The following is a 23,012-nucleotide window of genomic DNA, read 5'->3' on the forward strand; positions in this document are numbered from 1 at the left end:
CGCTGCACCCTGCCATATTGCAGACGAGACAAGGTAATTCGCAGTATGTCCTAATGTGAAATCCTAATGTGAAACGAGCTCCTTGTCAATTCTAACCAGTTCTGAATGAATGCTCTCTTTCGCTGCACCCTGCCATATTGCAGACGAGACAAGGCAGCCCACGTCGAGTATTATGTCATCCTTATAATATACCGTAGCAGAACGCCATGGTTTTCTTGCGTTGTTTCTTAATTGTTCGATGAGTTACCAAATGAACTTTGTAATAGTTAGAAAGGTTGAAATTTGAGCGCGAGAAAAATAATCCTCGCCCGTCTTTTATGGTGTAGTTCAAGGTATAGAATGAGAGTATTCCTACCCTTTCTTAAATTTATCTGTAGTAATTACTCATGTTATTGCTAAGGTCCAGTATCTAATCAAACTAAAACTGGTGTGGATCTTCGTGGAACTTCGAATTGACTTTTTTTTAAATCCGATATCGTTTCTTCTTTATAACATGATTACAAGCAATGCTGGGCCCATATACATAGGCTAGTTTGGCTTCAAAATTCAGTTCGTTACAATATCACTTTGGATGAGCCGAAAGAAAAATTTTAAATATTCAAATACTCAATCATCGATTAGTTAATATAATGTTGTATCTAATGACGAACAATAACATATATCATTACAAATGGTAAGCAAAATACATTTGCTACTGAATTCATACTGCCAACTTCTTCACAAGCATGTTTTAGTAGGCCTCTATAGTGTAACTATGTAAAAATCGCATAAAGCGAATACTGGTTATTTCGGTTCCAAAACGTACGAACAATTGTGAGGCACGTCATTGTTTTTTTAGTCCGGAATAGATATGATCGTTTGGAGTTTTTCTAACGTGGCGAAACAAGTTGAGGCGAATATTTTAAAAAAGTTATAACACTTTAAACTGACAACTTGACGGACACGTAATTACGTATTGATAGATTTGTGCATTTCCCATGCATAAGTTTGCACTTTCAACGATTGGTAATTGGGCAAGTATTCGCAATAACCTTTGAGGGCATATTTGTCCGCAAAATTCCAGCCATACATGATGCTAGGAGGAGGACATGCAATGGCACGAAGCACGTGGAATGAGTAGCTTTCTGAATACAGCCCTCGACGTTTGCGGCTATGGGAGTTCATGTACGTGCATTGTATACATGATGCGTACTTTGGCTTCATAGGCCAAGATTGAAAAAGAAAGTTTATAAAACAATCTAACTGACCAGGATTGTCGCGTAAAAAATGAAGAATGAAAGCATACCAAAACTGCACCACCTTTCCGAACACTAAAAGTCGAAAGTATCAAGCAAGATTGCGGGGTTCACATTCGACATGAGACGAATTTGTTCCAACGGCGGCCGGCTGCAGGGTTTTCATTTTTTGGCTCGACGGTAAGCGAAATACCTTCCAAAGGGCTATTATCAAATCTGTGTAACTAATTGCAAAGTTCTTGTCTTGGCGCGCTGAAACGGGGACACTCACACGGGAGATGCGCAATCGTTTCTACGCAGCTGCAGTTATCTCATGGTGGGCTGTTTGCTATTCCAATCTGATCGGAGTAAGCCTTCGTGAAGGCCACGCCAAGCCATAGGCGACACAGAAGCTTCTCCTAAGCTCGAGATACTCCTAAAGGAAGACGGTGCTGGATATTGGGATTCAAAGTGTGTACACCAACGTTGGTGATTTCCACCGAGTTCCACTGTGCAAATGTGAGTTCACGGGCCAGCGAAGGAAGTCTTGCAGCTGCGTTGGCTCTGGAAAACGGTATAGCTATAAAGTGGACACCATCATGTGCAGATCGAGCGGCCTCATCTGCACGCTCGTTACCGTGTAAACCGCAGTGGCCCGGTATCCATTGATACTCTATACTGTGTTTTTTTTTTCTCGACTGCATAGCGGTGAAGAAGTCTTATATCAGCAACTAATTGCTCATTAGGACCATAACGAAATGGTGACATAAGACATCGAAGAGCTGCCTTGAAGTCAGAGAAGATGGACCATGATTGTGAATGTTCTTCAATGACGCACTGTAAAGCAGCACGGAGGCCTTAATTTAAGCAGCCTTAATTGTGTGTGTGCGTGTGTGTGTGTGTGTGTGTGTGCGTGTTTGCGTGCGTGCGTGGGGGTGTGTGTGCGTGCGCGCGCGTATGTGTGTCTGTTTGTGTGTGCGTTCGCGCGTGCGCGCGCGCAAATTCGGGTCGACAAAACTGTCTTTTTTTTTTCAGCCCCCTCCGAACTTTTCGGCTCACGGACGTATACGCGGCTACTACGTCGGCTACAAGCCAGTCGGATCGGGCGAGTCCTTCGTCTACAAAACGATCGACGTCTTGGACGGCTTCGTTCCCGAAATCAGCATCAACAACCTGAAGCGTTCCACCAAATACAGCGTCATCGTACAGGCGTTCAACGGGAAAGGCGCGGGGCCGCCATCCGCCGAAATTACAGCTCAAACTTTCGAACACGGTGAACAAAAGGCAGACATCTGTCCATTTTTATTTATACTGGTTGTTCGGGTATCAACCTTTGCGACACGGGGTCCTCATTTGGAGACACGGCTTACTCTCGCCATTCCTGTGCACAGTTGGCAAGGAAGAGACCGAAAACAATGAGCTGCTGGTAAAATGAGCATTGTTGTTGCCTAAAGCTTTCTTATGTTCTTTCTGGTTAAAATATTTTGCTACACACGATCGCTTTGGGGAAAGCTTGCAGAACCGTGTTTGGAAAGATGTTGGATGTGGAATGTTTCGGCAGGAATTTCAAAATATTTTTACGTGATAGCGTTACAGAGCTCGTTTCGCAGAAATTCCGGTGTCGGCGTCGGCTTCGGCTTCGGCGTCGTTGGCTGTGAGCAAAAAATCAGCGTTGTCCATGAGCAAAATTTCAAATAGATACAAGTAAACTAATAAGTAAATTCAGTACGAGTGTGATTCGAGCCCAGGACTACTGCCTGGCAAGCAGGTTTTCCACCACATAGCCATGCCCGTGCTTCGGAAAAAAAGTCACAGTTCTGCCGCAACTGCGAAGCAATGAATGCGATAGCAACAAATTGGAATGTAACGCGAAGAACAGAAAGCAGTTCGAAATTTCCAGCGCGTCACTCAAGCGCAAAGCACGCACGAAAAGAACACATACAGGAAGAGCTCGGACTATCAAGTGTCATAGCTCGACTCTTAAAGTGCGCTGCTCAAACATGAAGAAGGACGTATGAAACGAACGCACAGGTACACACAAGACGAGCGCGAACTGTCACAGTTGTTACTTATTTCTGTCTGAACAGCGAGCTCGTTTCGCAAGCGCGGCCGCTGCAGCGAGCGAAGTGGCCTTCGTACGCTCTGTAACTTCAGCGCGGACATCGCGGTGAAAGCACAAGACATACACCCCCCCCCCCCTCCACGAGATAAGCGCGCGCCGGCGACCACGCCCTGTAGGGCGAAGTGCACGGAGGCGCGCGCGCATCGCTACGAGCGGGGCGATGAACTTTAAAGCGTGCCCCCTCGCGCACTTCGCGCCATCTCGCTGGTGAGCAAGAAAGCACGCTGAAGTAAATGGTGTATGTAAATATCTCGCTGTTAGCATGCTGAAAGACGGTACTATTCGTGGCCTAGCCAGCTAACGCCGCGCGCTGCGGAGCGTGAGGTCGCCATCGGAAAGTATTTTTCTGAATTATTTTTCTTTGTGGCTAATATATATATATATATATATATATATATATATATATATATATATATATATATACATATATATATATATATATATATATATATATATATATATATATATATATATATATATATATATATATATACACGGGACAAGACGGCGATCGCGACGGCGATGCCGACGGCAACAACCAGCCGAGAGTGTCCATATAATTGCTATCGCAACAAAAACCCTATATGAATGTCATGTGGTGGGATGATGCTCCCTAACGCACTGAATATTGCTTGACAGAAGGGCAGAATCGCACCACGAGTCAAGAACGTGTGAATTTCACAACGAGTGGTTGGCGTAGAGGCCCACCAATCACAAAATGCACGGACATAATTAATTATCATTATCACAACAGCATCAACCAAGTGTGCTGCTGGTAGCTTCACGGGTGCGCGTGTTGCCGTACGGACGCGTAGTCGATACTTCGCCAATCCCCAAAAGAAATAATTATAGCGCAGTGAGCCCTTCGCAACTGTACTTGTAGTAGGCATTCTAGGATAGTTTGAAACGGCGAATGATAAAGCTCAAAGCGTCCTCCAATCTTTCTTTTTTTTACATTTTTAGAATTCTCGAAGCCAGAAGGTAACTGTCGCATGTAACTTGAGTGCGTCGTTGAATTCTGTTTTTGAAGAAATATAGCGATGCTCACTGAATAAAAACTAAATATTTGTTTACGTTGTACATAAATTAATTACTGTAGATACACGATAATGCACCTTGGCACCAACCTTCGAATTAAATTATGCAAATTTTACGCATTTACAGACAACCGTTCATGAAGCGTGTCGCACAGGGATAACGAATAAAAAATGTCGTCCGCATCTTCCCACGGGGGGAACTCGAGTAAATGCGTCGCAGACTGGTGAGGGTATAGCGTGAATGTTGCGTAATTGGGTTTCGCAGAAGCGTCGCGCTGCCCGAGTGATGGATCCGCTACTCGAAGTTCACGAACGGTTGCTGCTTCTCGAGCACGACGTTCAGGATCCACAGCCCGTCGTTGCCGTTTCGCAGCTGCTTCTCGTTCCCCGAGTGAAGGATCCGCAGCCCGTCGTTGCCGTCTCGCAGCAGCTTCTCGTGCACGAAGTTCCGGGCCCGCAGCTCGCTTCAAACGCTCGCGTTCAGCGTCGTATGCTCGTCTCTTCGCAGCCTTGTCTTCTGCGTTGCTTGCTGTTGTTGACGCCCACGATGGTGAGGGTGGGGTAACGTTGCCTTCAGCGAGTGGTGGAACGCTGATTTAAAGGGGTGGTGCCACCAAATTTGTGGCTTGCGCGTTCTCTGCTGTAAGCGTTTCCTATAGCTCCAGGAAGCATGATGCACGCACCAAGATTCATGTATTCTCGATAAATAATTTAATATCGCCTTTTCATGTGGACAACTTTCGGTTTCGGTTTCTGGGCGCCGAGGTTGGGCAGTGACGTAGAAGTGTAGGAGGCGTGGTCACGTGACCACACAAGGCTGTGACGCACTTAGCCAGGAAGCGATCGAAACCCGGCGAGTGATGTAGCAACCGATGCTTTGCCGGTACTATAGTGAACTAGAATATATTCTAGTTCACTACAGCCGGTACGTACGTTGCGGAAGTGGCTGAGGTCCGGAGGTCACTCACGTTACTACAGCAGATTTGGTGTGACGTCACTACAACTTTCGTTGCCCATCCTACAGATCTACGTCAGTGTTGGCGCGCTAGCGATGGGTTTCTATTGGGAGAATGGGCATTTAGGTACACTTTGGAAGTGAATTAAAATATATTCTAAACGTTTGCTGTGTCCGACCCTTCGTGTGGAGTGTCCTTGCATACAGAGGAAACCCGCAACAGGCTTGTTATAGCCTCGAAATTTGATGGCACCACCCCTTTAAGGTACTGTTGCTTCCATCGCGTCTACTCGAGTCAAGCGAAAGCCAAGTAAAGACGCCCTTGATTGAATTCCGAACGCGCGCTCCGCCGCTTATATACACACCGCCCGCGTTCGATCGAGAGGAGGGAGGGACGGAGAGGAGGGAGGGAGGGAGAAAGGGAGGGAGAGGAGAGGCCTGCTGCCGGCACGAGACGAGCCGAGCACGCGAGGGAAGGAGAGGAGAGGCTTGCTGCCGGCACGAGACGAGCCGAGCATGCGCAGTGGGGGTGTGGACGGCGGCCGACGCCGCAGGTGCGACTAAGAAATGCTCCGCATTTAAAATTTGTATTCTTGAATTTATCAAAGCATGAATGTCACCAGCCGTTGTTCGTGAGAGTGGTTGGACGAGCACTTGCATAAAGCGTACGGCATGCATCAGCTCATCTGTCAGGCAGTTAGATATAACCAGCCACTTTGTCAGTCACCCGCATGTACGGAGACAGTACACCGGCCTAGCATTGAAGTTAGGCTGAGGTATCAGATAAAGCGCAGTTTCAATGGCATCCTAGAGAAGAGGCAGTGGGGACTGAGATCATTGCTTAGAAAGTATTAGTAAGTGCACGCAGAAATACTGTACTTGCCTTAGGTTGGCACATTGAAATCTGGGCACCACTGTGCCTGCATTTGCCTCAAATTGGGTCACCTTTGAAAAAGAGATGCAGAGATGCATTTAGGGAGTCGCCTTTTAACACAACGTTTTATTTAATATTATTGTCAATATTGCAGTGCTTACTACAGTTGCCAAATGGTAAAATCAGAAATGCTAAAGACAATTTAAAAAGATTCTCTTCATAAGCGATGGTGCTTTCTTTTGGGAACTGCAGTAATATGTTCATAATGAATATACGTGCAATGTTCCAACATATCTTATGCAATTTTTTGCTGAGTGGCTAAGCTTTACCGAGGCAACAGAAGTGTGGTAGGCTTTTTTTTATTCCTGACTTACAACTGGCCTGCGAGGAACGGCGCTGGACGCTTTCGCGCAGGAATAAATTCATCACCGGTAATCTTTTTATGCTTCACAAAAACTCATACAGCGGAAAGTACAATACAATAGCTTTCAAATGCCAACTGCTCAAAACGGCATTCACCCTAAGTCTATAGATGGCTGTCGCAGGATTTTCTTTATATTCACCTTGCAACGCAAAACTTGGCAGCTCAAATGAAATTTCTATACTCTGTGCGACCGTGCTGTAGCTATGGGAAACTTTAATCAAAGAAACAAGAACAAGGCGACGAGTGTCATCTAATTAAAAGTGTTTTCCAGAAACCATTATTTATAATGGTCACATGTGCCAGAGTCATCAATACGTATAAATGATTGCTCATACAGAAAAGATATCAGCTTACATGCATTACGTTTAGTACCACCGAGAACTGCAGCAGTCTAATGAGCCTGTTTAACACTGCAGACAACCGCTGTGCCTAATTGGCTTTTTTTCCCTCTTCTCTGGATGACAACGCAGATCCCCCTCTTCCTCCTGTGATCCACGTTGTGTCTACATCGACAAGCGCTGTCACAGTCTCGTGGGATGTGTCGTCGAAAGAAGCGAAGCCAATCACAGGTATGCCTGCGTTTTTTTTGCTTTTCTTGTAAACGCGCAATCGCACAGTACTCAAAAAGTTCGAATGAGCACATCCTACGTCGCAGCATGAACTGTAACAGAAGAATCTCGTTATAGTGAATCTGAATATAGTGCATTGACGCTGAAAATGTAGACAAACGCCGGACTCAGTGACGTTCCGCACCCTCCATAAGGAATTCGTGTTTTTTTTCACTGACATAGTGAAGACTTCAGTACTGGAAAAGTGATACAAGAGAGAATGAGCACATTTTCTTAAGACATCCGGAACAACAGAAATAGCCGTGTCATTGACCGAAAATTGAAAACATTAAAAATGAAAAAAAAGGTCAAAGTTCCGCCGCAACGGCGAAGCAATGAATGCGATAGCAATAAATTGGAATGTAACGCGAAGAACGGAAAGCAGCTCGAAATTGCCAGCGCGTCGCTCGAGACCAAAGGACGCACGAAAAGAACGCACGCAGCACCAGCGCGAACTATTATGCGTCACAGCTCGACACTGGAAGCGCACTGCTCAAACATAAAGCAGGACGCACCAAACGAACGAACAGGTACATACAGGACGAGCGCGAACTAACTGTCCCAGACGTTACTTATTTCTGTTTGAACGGCGCGCCCCTTTCGCAAACGCGGCCGCTGCAGCGTCGAAGCGACCTTCGTACGATCTGTAACTTCAGCGCAGACATCGCGGGGAAAGCACAAGACATACAACCCCCCGTTCCCTCCTCCCAGCGCGCCGCCCCCTTCTTTCCTCGAGATAAGCGCACGAAGGCGACCACGCCCTGTAGGCGAAGAGCAACGGCGTTCGGAAGAACGGGGCGACGATCTTTAAAGCACGCCACGCTAGTGTGCCTCGATGTGTGCGCGCAACAAAACGCGCATCAAGGCACCCTACGCCACGCGTGGACATCGCGCCATCTATGTGGTAACTCAGAAATTACACCACTTCCCGCTAAAGGGGACCATGAGGCGATGCGAAGCCGGAGCACTTGCACGATCGCGTTCCGTTGGCGTTCTTTGGGCATGCCACCGACTTCGCGTCGTGGAACGCGAAGAGGAACGCTACGCGCGTCTTATCTTCCCTCTAGCCTGGCCGTTAATTCTCACAAAATGAGCGGGGAACGCAGTCGGCATGCGTGCGAGAGGGGGGCAGCGTAGGAGAGGAGAGAGAGGGGGAGGGGACGCGCATGCGCTGGAGCTCATCGCGGCGTTGCGCAGGAGAGAAATTCGGCATGTCTAGCCCGCGTTTCAGAGGAAGAGTGGAAAGGCGGAGGGGAGAGGGGGAGGAAGAGTGAATGGGTGTAGTAGGAGGGGAGAGGTGGTGGGGAGAGGGAAAGTGGAGAGGGGGTAGAGGAGAGTGGTAGGGGAGAGGGTAACTGTACAGGGGGTGGGGAGAGGGTGAATGGAAAGGGTATGCGCATGCGCAGTAAGGGTGGTCACGCCGTAAACCACCACCGAATCGAACTCCGCCATAAGATACTTCGCTTCTAATACTTCGCATCTAAAGGCATGCTGATGTAAGTGGTGTATATAAATAGCTCGCCGTTAGCAGGCGGAAAGACGGAGCTGTTCGTGGCCTAACCGTCAACGCCGCGCGCTGGAGAGCGGGAGGTCACCCGTTCGATTCCGCGCGTCGGAAAGTTTTCCTGAATTATTTTTCTTTGTGGCTTTGATATATATATATATATATATATATATATATATATATATATATATATATATATATATAGACATATACATATACAGTGCATGACGGCGGCGACGGCGACGGCAAAAATCAGCCGAGACTGTCCATATAATTGCTATCGCAATAAAAATTACACCATTTCCCGCTAAAAGGGACCATGAGGCGATGCGAAGCCGAAGCACTTGTACGATCGCGTTCCGTTGGCGTTCGTTGGAGGAACGCTACGCGCGTCTTGTCTTCCCTCTAGCCTGGCCGTTAATTCTTACAGGGCGAGCACGGTACGCGGTCGACAGGCGCGTGACAGGGTGGCTGCGTAGGAGAGGAGAGAGAGGGGGAGGGGACGCGCATGCGCTGGCGCTCATCGCGGGGCTGCGCAGGAGAAAATTTCGGCATGTCTAGCCAGCGTTTCAGAGGAAGAGGGGGAGGAGAGAGGAGAAGTGGAGAGCTGTAGTGGAGAGGAGAAGGGGAGAGGGAAAGTGAAGAGGGGAAGTTAACATCCGTTAACGTGATTCCTTGCCCGACATGAAGCCTGTATAGCGTCTTTTTGCGACTGAGTTCCAAGCACCGGCGCGACTCTGAGTTCGGCCTCGGTTCGAATCCCGCTCGATCCTGAATATTGTGAGATGACGTCAGGTACGACCGAACGATTGTTATATTTACAGCAAAGGCGCGCGAACCAAAAACCGAAAACCGGCGAGCCAACACGATGATGATGATTACGATGATTTGTATGCACAAGTGAAGATGATGAATGGCACAGTCAGCGCTCACACTATTCCCCCCCCCCCCCATTGACGAAAGCGGTCAGCAAGACGTCCATTTAGTAAGGGTACGAACGCCGTATATAGGGCTTCAGGCGAGACACATGGGGGATCTAGGTACCGCGACGGCGGCGGTCCGAAGCCGAACTAACAGGAGCGACGCGATCGTTCACAGCGGAGGTTCGTTCAAGCACGGTGTAAGGGCCCAGGTATCTGTGAACGAATTTTTCACAGAGCCCCAGTGTGCAAACAGGTGTCCAGAGGAGCACTTCGTCGCCGGGGTGGAATCACACAACTCTACGTGTCTCATCGTAACGAACTTTCCTCTTGGCCTGAATGGTAGAGGTGTTGGCGCGGGCAATTTCACGGCAGCGGGCGACGCACGCAGCGACGTTGAAGCACGGCGAGGTCTGCGGACTGAAGCAAGTCATCCGGCGCAGTGGACTTGAAGCCACTGGGGAATCCGCCGGCCACAGCGACCGGAATTGGCGCGCCGCCGAAATTCCACATTGTTCACACCACTTATCAACCGCACCGCCGAATCTAGGGCGCCTAGTTGTCATCGTCCCTTCGTGCGAAGGAACGCTGGCATCGACGCGCTCTGCGTTGTGTACGCGTTTCGTTATGACGAAGCGCATAAACAGGAGCAAGGTCGTCGAACTGCTGGGCCTGCTGGAAAGCAAATTTCTGGCGACGTCTGACGAGAAGAAACATGCATTCGCCGAACAAGAAACGACGCAAGCAATTGTGGTTGGTTCGTCCTGATTTGCAAGACGCGAGAAGCTTGGCCGAGCCGAGATAATGCTACCTGTTTTGCGAGATCGCGATGATGTATTGTAAATATGCAAATATGCTAATCGCGACAACACTTGGCAGTTGTCGAGTGCTACAGGATGATTACGAAAGACTTCGTTGTTGCTGCGGGCTTTGACGACTGCGATATCACAAGCGCGCCGCCATTTTTCGAATGTTCGATTCGCGTTTCAATTGGTTCGCGGAGGGGAATCCGGCGGCAGCTGCCGCAAAAATCGGTCCAGGACCGATCGGCGCGAAATGGGCTTTTCCGGTGGATCTCGCTGCCGCCGAAGCGGATTCCGCGCGCTCTCGCCGCCGAATGTCTCAGTGTGAACGCACCATAAGGCTGGTCATCTGCGTGGTCGCTTCGCTGAGAGGTGCCGTACAAGAGGTTGGTGCGTCATGGTTATTAGATGTGTAGCAGCTCTTTGACTAGCCTGTGTAACGCTGCCCGTCCGTCCGCACAAACGCGAGGCAACGCGCTTCCCTCGGCGCAGGTGTTGGAGCGGTGCCAAGTAGGTCATGCCGCAGCTGGGCGTTGACGTCACGCACTCCTCTCACGCACCCCTCGCAGGTGCGCGCGTACGTCACTCTCTCCCTCACCCGCCGGAGCGCCGCAGCTGCCGGCTCCAACGCCCGCTCGCCTCCCGTGTGCGCGGTTCAAACAAACGTTTAAGGCGCGTTCACACTGAGACATTCGGCGGCCAGAGCGCGCGGAATCCGCTTCGGCGGCAGCGAGATCTGCCGGAAAAGCCCATTCCGCGTCGATCGGTCCTGGACCGATTTTTGCGGCAGCTGCCGCCGGATTCCTTCACCGCGAACCAATCGGAACGCGAGTCGAACATTCGAAAAATGGCGGCGCGCTTGTGATATCGCAGTCGTCGAAGCCCGCAGCCACAGCGAAGTCTTTCCTAATGATCCTGTAGCTCTCTACAACTGCCAAGTGTTGTCGCGATTAGCATATTTGCAATACATCATCGCGATCTCGCAAAACGGGTAGCATTACCTCGGCTCGACCAAGCTTCTCGCGTCTTGCAAATCAGGACGAACCAACCACAAGTGCTTGCGTCGTTTCTTTTGTTCGGCGAATGCATGTTTATCCTCGTCAGACATCGCCAGAAAGTTGCTTTGCAGCAGGCCCAACAGTTCGACGACCCTGCTCCTGTTTATGCGCTTCACCATAACGAAACGCGTACACAACGCGGAGCGCGTCGATGCCAGCGTTCCTTCGCGCGAAGGGGACGATGACAACTAGACGCCCTAGTTTCGGCGGTGCGGTTGCTAAGCGGTGTGAACAATGTTGACTTTCGGCGGCGCGCGAATTCCGGTCGCTGTGGCCGGCGGATTCCCCAGTGTGAATGAGCCATAACACCAGTAAACGCTACACCGAGTTTCGTTTCAAACGAATCTTCTAGCGCTCACCGCCGCACCCGCGTTAGCGCCGTTCAACCCGTGACGCCACCCGTGCGCAATGCTGCTGCTTCGCATCCCATCAGCGTTCCCTTCGGGGAGATGGTCCAATTTTTAGGGGCGAAGCTCCTTAAAGCGGCAACCGTTCGTCCCCGTCGTAGTGCGTAACCAGTCTTAACGCTAGTATCAGATCTTGACCTCCAAGGTGGTGCCGGTGGGAGATTTCTCCTGTGCGTTGTTGAACAATAAAAAATTCGCAGCGTGCTCGTTAACTAAAAGCCGAATTCTTCTGTCTCTCATTCCCCATTACCAGCCATTGTTTACCTCCAAGGTAGTGCCTGGTGAGATTTCTCCTGTGCGTGATTAAACAATAAAAATTTTGTTCAAAACGCCGTTGATTGATCAAATAAACCAACGAAAGACGTCAGATGTTTTCTAAAAGCAAAACGAAAAGACGCCAGATGTTTCTAAAGCAAAACGGAAAAACGCCAGCTGCTTAGCGAAAGACGCCAGATGTTTTCTAAAGCAATGGTTTTCTAAACAATGAAAATTCGCAGCGTACATGTAAAATTAAAGTGAGCTGCAAGTCGTCATAACTCTCATCGAACCTTTAGTATAAACGCGCCCGATTTCACGTCGGTGATGATGTACTGGGCAGAATTCACGGAAGATTCACGGTTTAGCGATGAACCTCCGCAGCTTCGCCCACTCATCATCATTCACTCCGTGGATATGCTGTGATTTTTTGCGACAGCGGGCAACGCTACAAAGCGTCAGCATCTTGGTGTTTCCTGCCCGACCTGTATGTGACAATGTAGTCATACTCCTGGAGTCAGAGCACCCAACGGCCGAGGCGTCCTGACAAGTTCTTCAGAGAGGACAACCAACAGAGCGCATGATGGTCTGTCACGATCGTAAAATGGCGGCCGTACAAATAAGGGCGAAACTTTTGCACAGACCACACGATGGCCAGACATTCTTGTTCAGTGATGGTGTAATTCCGTTCAGCTGGAGAGAGAGTGCGACTCGCGTAAGCCACTACTTGCTCTTGCGAAGTCTGGTCATGCTGCAGCAGGACAGCGCCGATTCCATGCCCACTTGCGTCAGTGTGTAAGATAGTAGGTGCTGTGGGATCGAAATGGCGAAGAACTGGCCCTGACGTGAGGCATCGCTTGAGGGTCTGGAAAGCAGCTTCACGGTCATCCGTCCAAACGAAAGACGCACTTGTGGTCAGAAGTTTGTGAAGAGGTGCTGCGATAGTGGAAAAATCACGGACAAACCGGCGGAAGTACGACGCTAAGCCGAGGAAGCTGCGAAGGTCCTTTGGCGTAGTGGGTTTATGAAAGTGCAAGACAGCGGCCAGCTTGTCAGGATCAGGTTCAGTACCAAGCTTGCTGACGACGTGACCCAACACTCTGATGCTGCGGCTCGCAAACCGACACTTCTTGGTGTTTAGCTGGAGACCGGCTTTGGCTAGACACGTTAGTACCTCGTCTGGACGTTCTAGGCGTTGTGAGAAGCTGGACGAAAAAATGACGTTGTCGTCCAGGTAACAAAGACAGGTCTCCCATTTTAAGCCCCGCAGTACCGTATCGATCATTCGCTCAAATGTGGCTGGGGCATTGCAGAGCCCAAAAGGCATGACATTGAATTCGAAGAGGCCATCAGGTGTAGCAAATGCGGTCTTCTCTTTATCAGACTCGTGCATCGGGATCTGCCAATAGCCAGATCGCAAGTCGAGGCTTGAAAAGTATTCAGCACCCTGTAAGGTGTTAAGGGCATCGTCAATCCAAGGCATAGGATATAAATCCTTCCGGGTAATTTTGTTTAGTGCCCTGTAATCAACGCCAAATCGTACTGACCTGTCCTTTTTCTTAACTAGGACAACAGGAGAAGACCAAAGGCTTGCTGAAGGCCTGATAACGTTGCGTGCGAGCATGTAATTGACTTGTTCCTCGATAACCTTGCGTTCCGAAGACGACGCGCAGAGGTCTGCAACAACACGCATGTTCAGACGGAGAGAAGACGAGTATACACAATTGGTGTACATCTGTTTTACCAGTGAAAGCGCTGTGCGTCTGCTTCGTTGACAAAAAAACGCAGATTTTCCGAATGCGCTTGTGAGAGCAAACTGCACACTTTTATGTCTAGCAAGCACATGGTTATTAAGTCGGCTCAGATAAGAGAAGGTTGGCGCGCAAACACGGACATAAGAGAATAGATTGATTGAAGATTGATTGAAAAATTGATTGATTGAGATCAAGACAACAGAAACGCCGGCGTTTGTGTACCTTCTTTTATCGTGGCTCTGGGCCAACTAGCTCAGCTAACACAACCTGCGGTATTCCTCGCCAAAGCTTACGCTGACTAAAATCAAGTCACGACACATGCGCAACCCACATTCCACTTGAACGCTCTATTTGCGCGCACATAGAGGGAAAACTGTGCAAACACTCACGCACGCAGACAGAGCCGCTTGCGCCCCGCATCATTCATTATACATGGGTAAGCGCTGGTGCTCTAGAAAGCCAGTGCTGAGCGAATAAAGAAGAGTGCTGCGCCACCTAGGGCCTATAGTATATGCCTACTGCACTGTTCACGGTTTCCTGTGTGCATTATTCATGCTAATGCACAGCTGTATGGCGCCCGCGATGAGAAGTGGGAAATGTAGCAGCAAATACAACGCATACATAAAAACACGAACACCCACGCGCCCGCGCCCAGCTTAGGCGTTGATGTTTCCCTTGAGCCATCCGTCGTCGAAGTCGTACGTTCTTGGGAACCATAAGGTGCACCGGTTTGTGTATGCATACATAGCGAGAATATTATAGGCTTCGCGCAAAGGTAGGAAAGCCATGTATGAAAGATGTGGTTCTAGCACGCTAGGCTGACTATCTATTGGCATGCTCTTGTGCCCGTCGTGTATATTTTTATAAGAAGAAGAAGAAGGCCTGCTGTTAGGGTGCGTCACTCAAGCCAGGTTCGTGTATCGTCAATGAAGTGCGACGCTTATATGATTTGCTAAGGCGGGCTTACGATCTCTACTTGTCCGTAGGTGTTTTTTTATTGTTTTTAGTTCATAAAATATTCAACTACTAACGTTGTTAGAAAAGTGGAAACGCTCAAACTGAAGACAATTTACAACGTCAGATGCAGTACAACAAATCTTTTTCCCGCGTTGAAGAGTTGTTGGTTCTTTTGTACATTTGAGGAGGAGGGACAGGAGGAGGCGAGAAGGTAAAGCATATCACAGCCATGCATTCCACTTCCCAGCAGGTATGCCTTTGTCGCAGAATGTGCCCAAACAGCTCACAGTCTCACTCGCAAAGCAGGGTACATTTTCTGAGAGTTGGATCAGTATTAGACTTGTTTGCTTTACTTCAAATCAGCTTTCCTAGCCTCGGAAAGAAGAGAGCTTTTTGAACGAATTAGCCACGTGACGAATAGCAGTTAACATAGCGAAACCAATTCACCACGATAAATTTATTTATCGCTAACTGTCTAGCTTTCTGTTACCAAGTTATACCATATAGACCTTATGCAAAATCTGCTGCCATCTAGCGGCCGCCGTGCGCATTTCCGCCATGTTGAAGGCTAAGCGCGCTCCGCATGTGCACACTCAGAGCGTACGTATCGGCGTGTCGCGGTTGATAGGAACGGCAATGCCGACATATTTTCGTTGCCGTGTTGCTCAGATTGAGGAAATTGGGGTGCTGAAAAAAGGTTTACAGGCAACTAACCTCCATGTTATTAGATTTCCTCGCGGCCGATGATAAGCGGCAGATCATTCCGTCGTTCCGTTGCTCCGGCTGCCGCTCATGGCTAACGCCATGTTTACGTTCGCCGTTCTTAATAGATGTGGTATGCGACAGCATCGGCACTCATCAGAAAACACTTTTTCGTGTCATGCTGGAACCAGACAGTTTTCGCGCCGTGTGATTGCAGGCACAGACAAACCGCGGCTTCGTGTACGAGCTTCAAAGCTGCATCGCGGCTACTCGCGCATGCCTGCGCTGCTGTTGACATTACTTTGTTTATTCTATTGCGATAACAATTACATATTAGACAGGTCTAACGAGTGCGTCATCAATTCTCAGCGAACGGACCGATTGTGCTGGAGCGTGTTGTTTATAGCTGGTTTTCGATTCTGGAGTTTAACAAGGTAGCATTTGGTTAGATGCTTTGCGCGCGTATTGTTTCACTATGCGTATTTTTCAAGCATTTAATGTACTATCACTACCCAATTCAGAGGGGCGGCCTGGATGGACTGGCCACCCCCCATTACTTTCTTTTTATTTATACGTAGCCCAAGAAAAGCACGTATATATCAGGGTCTCCCAGAAGATGACCCCCTTCGGAAAAATCCTGTATCCACCTCTGTATGCTATGAAATGTTAACAGATGTTTGTGTGTGACACTTTTTGCATGAAATTGAAAAAAGAATGCTGTTCCGCCAAATGTGTTACACTCGACCGTGGGTGCGTTACCGTTGGTTACGCGCTGAAGTGGGTTCGAAAGCGTTCAGTCGGCGACGCAAAATTGTCTTGCGGAAACGGGTTGAAATTGTAAGGCGCCAGTAGGCCCCGAAACTGTTGATGTGAACGCGAACATTCTTGGCATATCGTGTTATTTACGAGCACATGCCCACTTTGAAATGGGTCAACAGCACTTTCTTACCGTCATCGCTGTGCCTAGCCGTATCGCGCGCCAAAGCCTCCTCCCAACCATCATACTCTACACACATGGTATTTAGACAGCTAACAACGCTTTGTTCGTTGCATTGAAAGCAGACAGACAAAGTTTATAAGCTAGAGCAAAGCTTCATTCTCAGCGACAGCAGGCCTACATGTGACTAGGTGACAAACTTGTACCTTCTTCTCGTTGTGAGGCGATTCTTTAAACGTAATAACTGTCAACGTAATAACTAGGAAATGCTGGTAACGCTTACATGCCGTTACACACTCGTCTGACGTTTTTATGTACCGGTTGCCCGCTATCAAAGCAGATACAAGCAAGACGTTATAGCAGTGACAGCAATACGATTCGGACACAAGCCTCCAACATGGCGCCAAATCGGTAGTTTCATGAAACCTCCGACAGATGGCAGCAATTTTGCATAAGGTCTATTGCCCGACTGAGCTGATGCTTACGAATTTTCAAAAACTCGTCGATGTCTCTTCTACGAAAGCAGATAGCAGATTTGACCTAGGCCACAGGCATAGACTGTAGGACGGGCAAACTTGCTCTGAAGGCTTCTTATAAAATATTAAACCACGCGTTGTTCTCATCTACGTGAACAAAGCTTGGAAGATACATGGCGTATCGCCCATACAACGTCACTTTAAAAATATAGCGTCTGGCATGGGTTTGTATCCTATAGCTCGTATAGTCATCGCTTATTCTAGCTTGCTTAAAAAAGGACGCCGGCAGCACTTGGCGGATTCGGCTGTTGTGAAACCCGGCTTGCCGTCATACTTCTAAGATATTAGGCTAGGAAACGCTAGAGTTTACTTCTGTAATCAAGAAGAAGCAAGATGACGAGGTAGGTCCGAGCTGGTCACCATCAATTTCCATCTTCTGTACGTTCGTTTTTTCATTCTACTTGAAACACGTGATTTTGTAACATGACAGACAAGGGATATGCGCCACGCGCCCTGGCTCGGCACACAGTAGTCTCCGGCACTCATGCACCCCGCCCCGCACTACACAAGCTTACTCCTTCCCAAGCACAGGGTAGCAAACCGGGGTTCTCCACTGGTCAACCTCTCTGTCTTTCATCTTCCTTTCTCTATCTCTCTCGACAACAGGAAAAAGAAAAAGTATTTTGAAAATGTACTAAGAAAGATTAAGCTTCTCGTGTGTAGATGCAGACAAGCGGATTTTCGAAGTGAAAGACTACGAAAGAATTTCACAGAAAGAAATAAGGTTGTTGGAGAGACGATAGCGGAGGATATGATTAATATCTTGCAATCCAAAGTTCAGCGAATTAAACAACAAGATCAAGATCTCTTGATGAGTGCTTTTTTTCCTTCTGGTGGGTCTTGGGTTGTGTCTTGAGTTTGCCAGACGTATTTCCCATGGTGTCTTTATGGTGATGTTCTTATGAAGAGACCTTTCTTTCGAAACGTCTCTTCTTTTTGGTTTCTTCCTTTGGAAAAAGGAAGAGCGATAGGTTTCGCAGAAGTTTTGCCTGGGAACGCCAGGCGCGCTCCCTTCGTTCATTTTAGTACGAAATTTCATTCCAGCGTCGCAGTCTGCGCGATCTTTCGCATAAAATTCAAGCGCGATAAGATTCTATCACGCACCGCGGGCGGTATGCTGCGAATGCGATGGAAAGTGTACGAGGTTGGGCCGATAATAATGGTGACTTGATTTGATGCACGTCGGTCTTCCCGCACACGGGCTGAGGGATCTGCTTTGTCTTCATTAATGCGCTCTAGCGCGCTGTTTGTTTGCTTATCCTTTAGTGTGTCTGCTTCGTCTTCATTAGCCTGCTTTTCTCTGAGCACTCGGCTCCTCATATTTCTTGGTTGGCCATGACGACGTCCGGCTCTCTTCAAAGAGAGTGCACTTATAACGGTAGCCCAGACATCTTTGAATAAAGCCGAACACCAGTAAAGAGCTAAACGACTGTTTTAAGAGAAACCGGTGGCTAAGCTCGGATATGTGAGAGCCCAAGAAAAAGTCTGATCACCCCACATTTGGGGCGCAGCTCTTCACAGACGAATACTATTCACAGTTGTTCACGGACGGTTACGTTGCGTTTGCGTGGGCTCTCTTTCTCTCACTTTCTTACTCTTCTACCCATCTCTTTCCCCAGTCTAGGGTAGCATACCGTTTATTCTAAACTGAAGAACATCCCTGCCTTCCCTCTATCTCCTGTCTTCTTTCCTTTATATCTCGAAAGGAGACTGCTGGTTCGCACCTGCAAATACGCATTTCAAGAAAAGTCGCATGAAAAAGTCTATTGTTTACACCGCCTGATGCTTCTCCAGCCGATACGTCACTGCGTTGTGTTACGAATGAAATCGCAATTGCTTATATGATTCGAATTCCTACGTAAGAATGATAAGATACTTTGAGTCATTTCTCGTCAGTGTCTCCATAACTTTATTTCCAGATCTTCATTCTTAATAAACCTGCAAAAATGTCTTGTGTGCTCAGCGGAACTCAATGCACGTCACAGGTATTTCTCCTGCTCAGTTACCAGACACTTTAATACTATATGGTAGGATTGCACTCGGGTTCGGGGGAGATCAACACCAGCATCTCTTCTAACAGACCTATTCTAAAGGCTTTACGCCTGTTGTATACTTCAGTACAATCGCGCCGTAGCGCACAAAACAGTCTGATAAGTTGAACTCTGATTCTGCGGAATAAGGAAGAACAAACCGGTTGTGGTTGGGATGCCGCTATTGATCAATGTTTTTTATGTGGTCTCAGAACAGGTGTTTGCATTAGTACTTATGTAAGCAGATTCGCAGTTGTTCAAGCCCAAGAAGGTTTGAACAATACTTCTTGGTCGTACCTGTGGTGGCGAAGAATACTGGCCGTAACATATTGTCAGCCTGCAGCTGGATACAGCTGTCCCATATTAGAATGCAGTACAATGGATCGGTTACGCTTTATTAACTCGAGAGCCTTAAGTGTCTCGATGCGCGGTATCCTTGCGCGAAACGCAGCTGGTCAATGAAGCGGTAGAAAAACCCACGTGACCTTCTCGGACCGATCGGCGTGTGGGAGGAAAGCGACTTGTTGTGACAGCATTATGGCGTCACAGATTGCTGAAATTATTGACCCCATCATGAAGTAATAATGACGTCATCAAATTATATCGTCGCTTGGTGAAAGATGGGCCTATACCAGAGATGTCGCAACACCACGTCAGGCGCAGAAAGCTTCTCGGTGGGTGGAGGAACAATGCAATCGACTATGGACGTCAAGGTAACTTAATGGGCGTGTGTCACACTGCAGTTCGTTATGTCTTGCAAGACGTGAGGTCTCCGATTACACGCCTGAGTGCACTGCCACGTGAGCAGCAGGCTTTAGCCTTCGAGTGTTACAGACAGTGTTACACGCTACCGAACTTTTCTAAGCACAAAAACAGGTATAAAACTCCCACGGTCTCTTACGCATTCCCCTAAGACAACTCGAAGGTGAAAACCATCTTCTTTTCCTTCTCCGTCGATGTGTTGATTCTGCTCAGCCACCCTCTGAGAGCTTTATGCACCTAACGTGGTTTTGCACTGCCTCCAGAATCACAGGCACCTCGGCTGGTTTTGCACTGCCTCCGTGATCGGCCCATCTTTGACCAAGCAAGGATGTCATGTGAGGCCTTCACCACGTAGCAGTTACGTCATGATGACGTCACATATTTTGGTGATCTGTGACTTCATGATGGCGTCATATTGTGACGTCATCACGTGTGGATGATTCTCTGCATCACTCGTGTTGACGCCGCCGACGCGGGACGCCGGTCAGTTTTCGCGTCTGATTAGGCATCTAAGGCTTTCGCCTTAATAAATCACTGAACAGGGAAAGCCACTAGAGCCAACGTCTCGACAAGCCGATTTGTCGAAGAGTTCGCTCTGATAAGATTCACGGTTCAACGATTTCTCACCGCCTCAAGCATCCATTTTCTCCTGCACTTCTGACTTAGACACAGTGTAGCGAAGAGGAAAGCTGGTGGGAAAAGTCTTCAACCCTTATAGTGATTGGCCGGTTCGTGACCTTCGTTAGAGACAAATTACTACTCTCCCAGAGGAGTAGAGCACATCGTGCTTTAAATCGTAACTCTTTATTTCAAAGCCCATGCATGCTAAGTCGTGGGTAATATTCCGGACATAGCTTAGCTTTGAGAGGGACAGCTGCATACGCTCCCTGTTCGTTAAATCCACAAATTGTTAAGAGGAGCAGCTGCGTACAGTTCTCCCATTCGTCGCATATATACTCCCATAGTCGAGTACAACACACCCTAAATCTTCTCCTCTTTGTCTAAGCACGTATGCCTGCAGATATTAAGTTGCCTAGGAGGCCTTACCACAGCTCTAAGGGACAGTTAATTTGCTGCTGTCCATTGTGCAGAGTACGTAGTAAGTAGTCTTACACTCTAAGAGAAAAAGAGTATGTGTGACTCTCTAGCGGGCAATGTGTGACTCTTTAGCGGGTCACACGACTCTCAGAAGAGAGTTTAATGATCCCCAAAGAGAGTTGACGTGCCTCTTTAAAGAGAGTCATATACGTGGCAAGCCAGAACTCTCCAAAAAGAGTCAAAGGGCTCTTTTTTTCTTAGAGTGTAGTAAGGCGTCTTAGTAAAGCGTCTTAGTAGGTAAGAGTGCACAGTAACGGTACATAGTAAATCGTCTCATTTTAATACCTAATCATTCTTGGGATACTTCTACAGCATATCTGTCCATTTCTCTGTAACTTAACGTCTTTTAGCGCGATAGCGTTAAAGAGCTCGTTTCGCAGAAATTCCGGTGTCAGCGTTGGTGTCGGCGTCGTTTTAAGGAAGAAAATAATTTTTGAAGTTCCCCATTGACTGCGATGAGGAACTTAAAGGAGGAAGCTGCCGAATGACCAACTGGGAACTATCCGTGAATAGGTAACTTCAAAAATTTTCTTCCTTAAAACAAAAATTGTAACGATAAAACTTCCCATCAAGATAAACTATTTATTTGCTTTCGATTGAGATATAAAGCTCATCTTCGCAAAGTCTTCCCTGTACTTTTACTTAGTCGGACCTGTCCCGTCATTGTTTAAAGAGCAGGGTATGACCACGCAGGTTCTTTTTACGACAATGGCGACCGAAGGCCCCTGTTGTTGCATTGCAATAGCGGTTCACTTCCCATCTTCACTCCCGAAAAGGCAAGGCCTAAAGGCAGGCTATTTTGAGAAGCACGTCATTGCTTCATTTTCATTTTTTCATCCATGGCAACATCCTTTTCAGCATGTTGTCTTTTGGTGGACTGGACTCGATTACGGGGGGATGGGGGGTGGCTGAGATGAAACATTGCCCCCCCCCCCCAACCCCCACCCTGATGAGGAACTGTGCGCACGCCTATGCATACACCATTAGGCGTCCTGCTTGCATCAGAAGTGGCAAACATTTGATTGGTAACAGTGGTCTGTCGTTCACTGCACCTATGACTAACATTGTGAGCACGAATTATTGCTCTGTGTTTTATGGTGGCTCCACCTGGAGGAAACGAAGTGAACTGCTTTCAGAACGGCAATGCCTCCAAGATTATGTGTCATGCTTCAACTCCGCGCCGTTTTCATGAGTCTCAGAAGCTGGGCAGGGGAGCGCCTGCTGATGAACAAACGTACAATGCATCCCAGGTGTGGTTGAATATAATAAATAATTTTCGCGATAGCCGAACTGTTCAAACAATATTGTATAAAAAATGTTCAGCAGTATACGTGGCCCATGCCAATTTCGACTTTGAGGAGTGAGAACGAAAGAGCTTCACTTTGTTCTGTAGATATCTGAACTGAGTAAGAGGCATTCATTTTTCTTGGAAACAAGTCTCTTTTTTTGTTTCAAGTAAGTTTGATGTGTTTAAAATTTCTTGTACTTTCGCTTTCGGAACGAGTAGAGTATTTCTAAAACTTACCGAGCAGGGCTGACGCGCCATCTAGAGGAATCGCGCAGAGCCGAACGCGATCCTGGATGGTCGATAGCCTGACGTCACTGCCACTTATTGATTCGAGGGAGTAGTTACTAAGGCGGCACACAGAGGGCGCCCGCTCCCTGAGGTGGACTGATATTTTCTGGCCAGAAAGTAATGCGTGAGCAATTACGCTTGAAGCGTTTAGAATGCTCAGTGAATAGTCTAACATGGCTTCTTTTTTAGAGCATTCTTTCTTTTGTTGTTTATATTGGTTCAACACGCACACAACTCCCCGCACACGCACACACACACAGATAGATAGATAGATAGATAGATAGATAGATAGATAGATAGATAGATAGATAGATAGATAGATAGATAGATAGATAGATAGATAGATAGATAGATAGATAGATAGATAGATAGATAGATAGATAGATAGATAGATAGATAGATAGAAACGAACCATGTTCATTTGCAATTTTAGATCTGTCTTCCCGTGTTTTGGATTATAATCCATAGGGTGTAAAATT

General features: G+C 47.7%; 1 protein-coding gene across 1 annotated transcript in view; it reads left to right on the forward strand.

The window, feature by feature from the left end:
• Positions 1–23,012, forward strand: part of LOC119381770 (Down syndrome cell adhesion molecule-like protein 1) — a 156,760-nt gene that overhangs the window by 91,121 nt on the left and 42,627 nt on the right. The window contains exons 17-18 of the mRNA XM_037649535.1: positions 2,250–2,487; positions 7,097–7,195. Of these exons, the coding sequence (XP_037505463.1) occupies positions 2,250–2,487; positions 7,097–7,195 (337 nt within the window). The remainder of the gene's footprint in view (positions 1–2,249; positions 2,488–7,096; positions 7,196–23,012) is intronic.

The sequence above is a fragment of the Rhipicephalus sanguineus genome, chromosome 2 (assembly GCF_013339695.2).
Source record: "Rhipicephalus sanguineus isolate Rsan-2018 chromosome 2, BIME_Rsan_1.4, whole genome shotgun sequence".
In the NCBI taxonomy this organism is placed as follows: domain Eukaryota; kingdom Metazoa; phylum Arthropoda; class Arachnida; order Ixodida; family Ixodidae; genus Rhipicephalus; species Rhipicephalus sanguineus.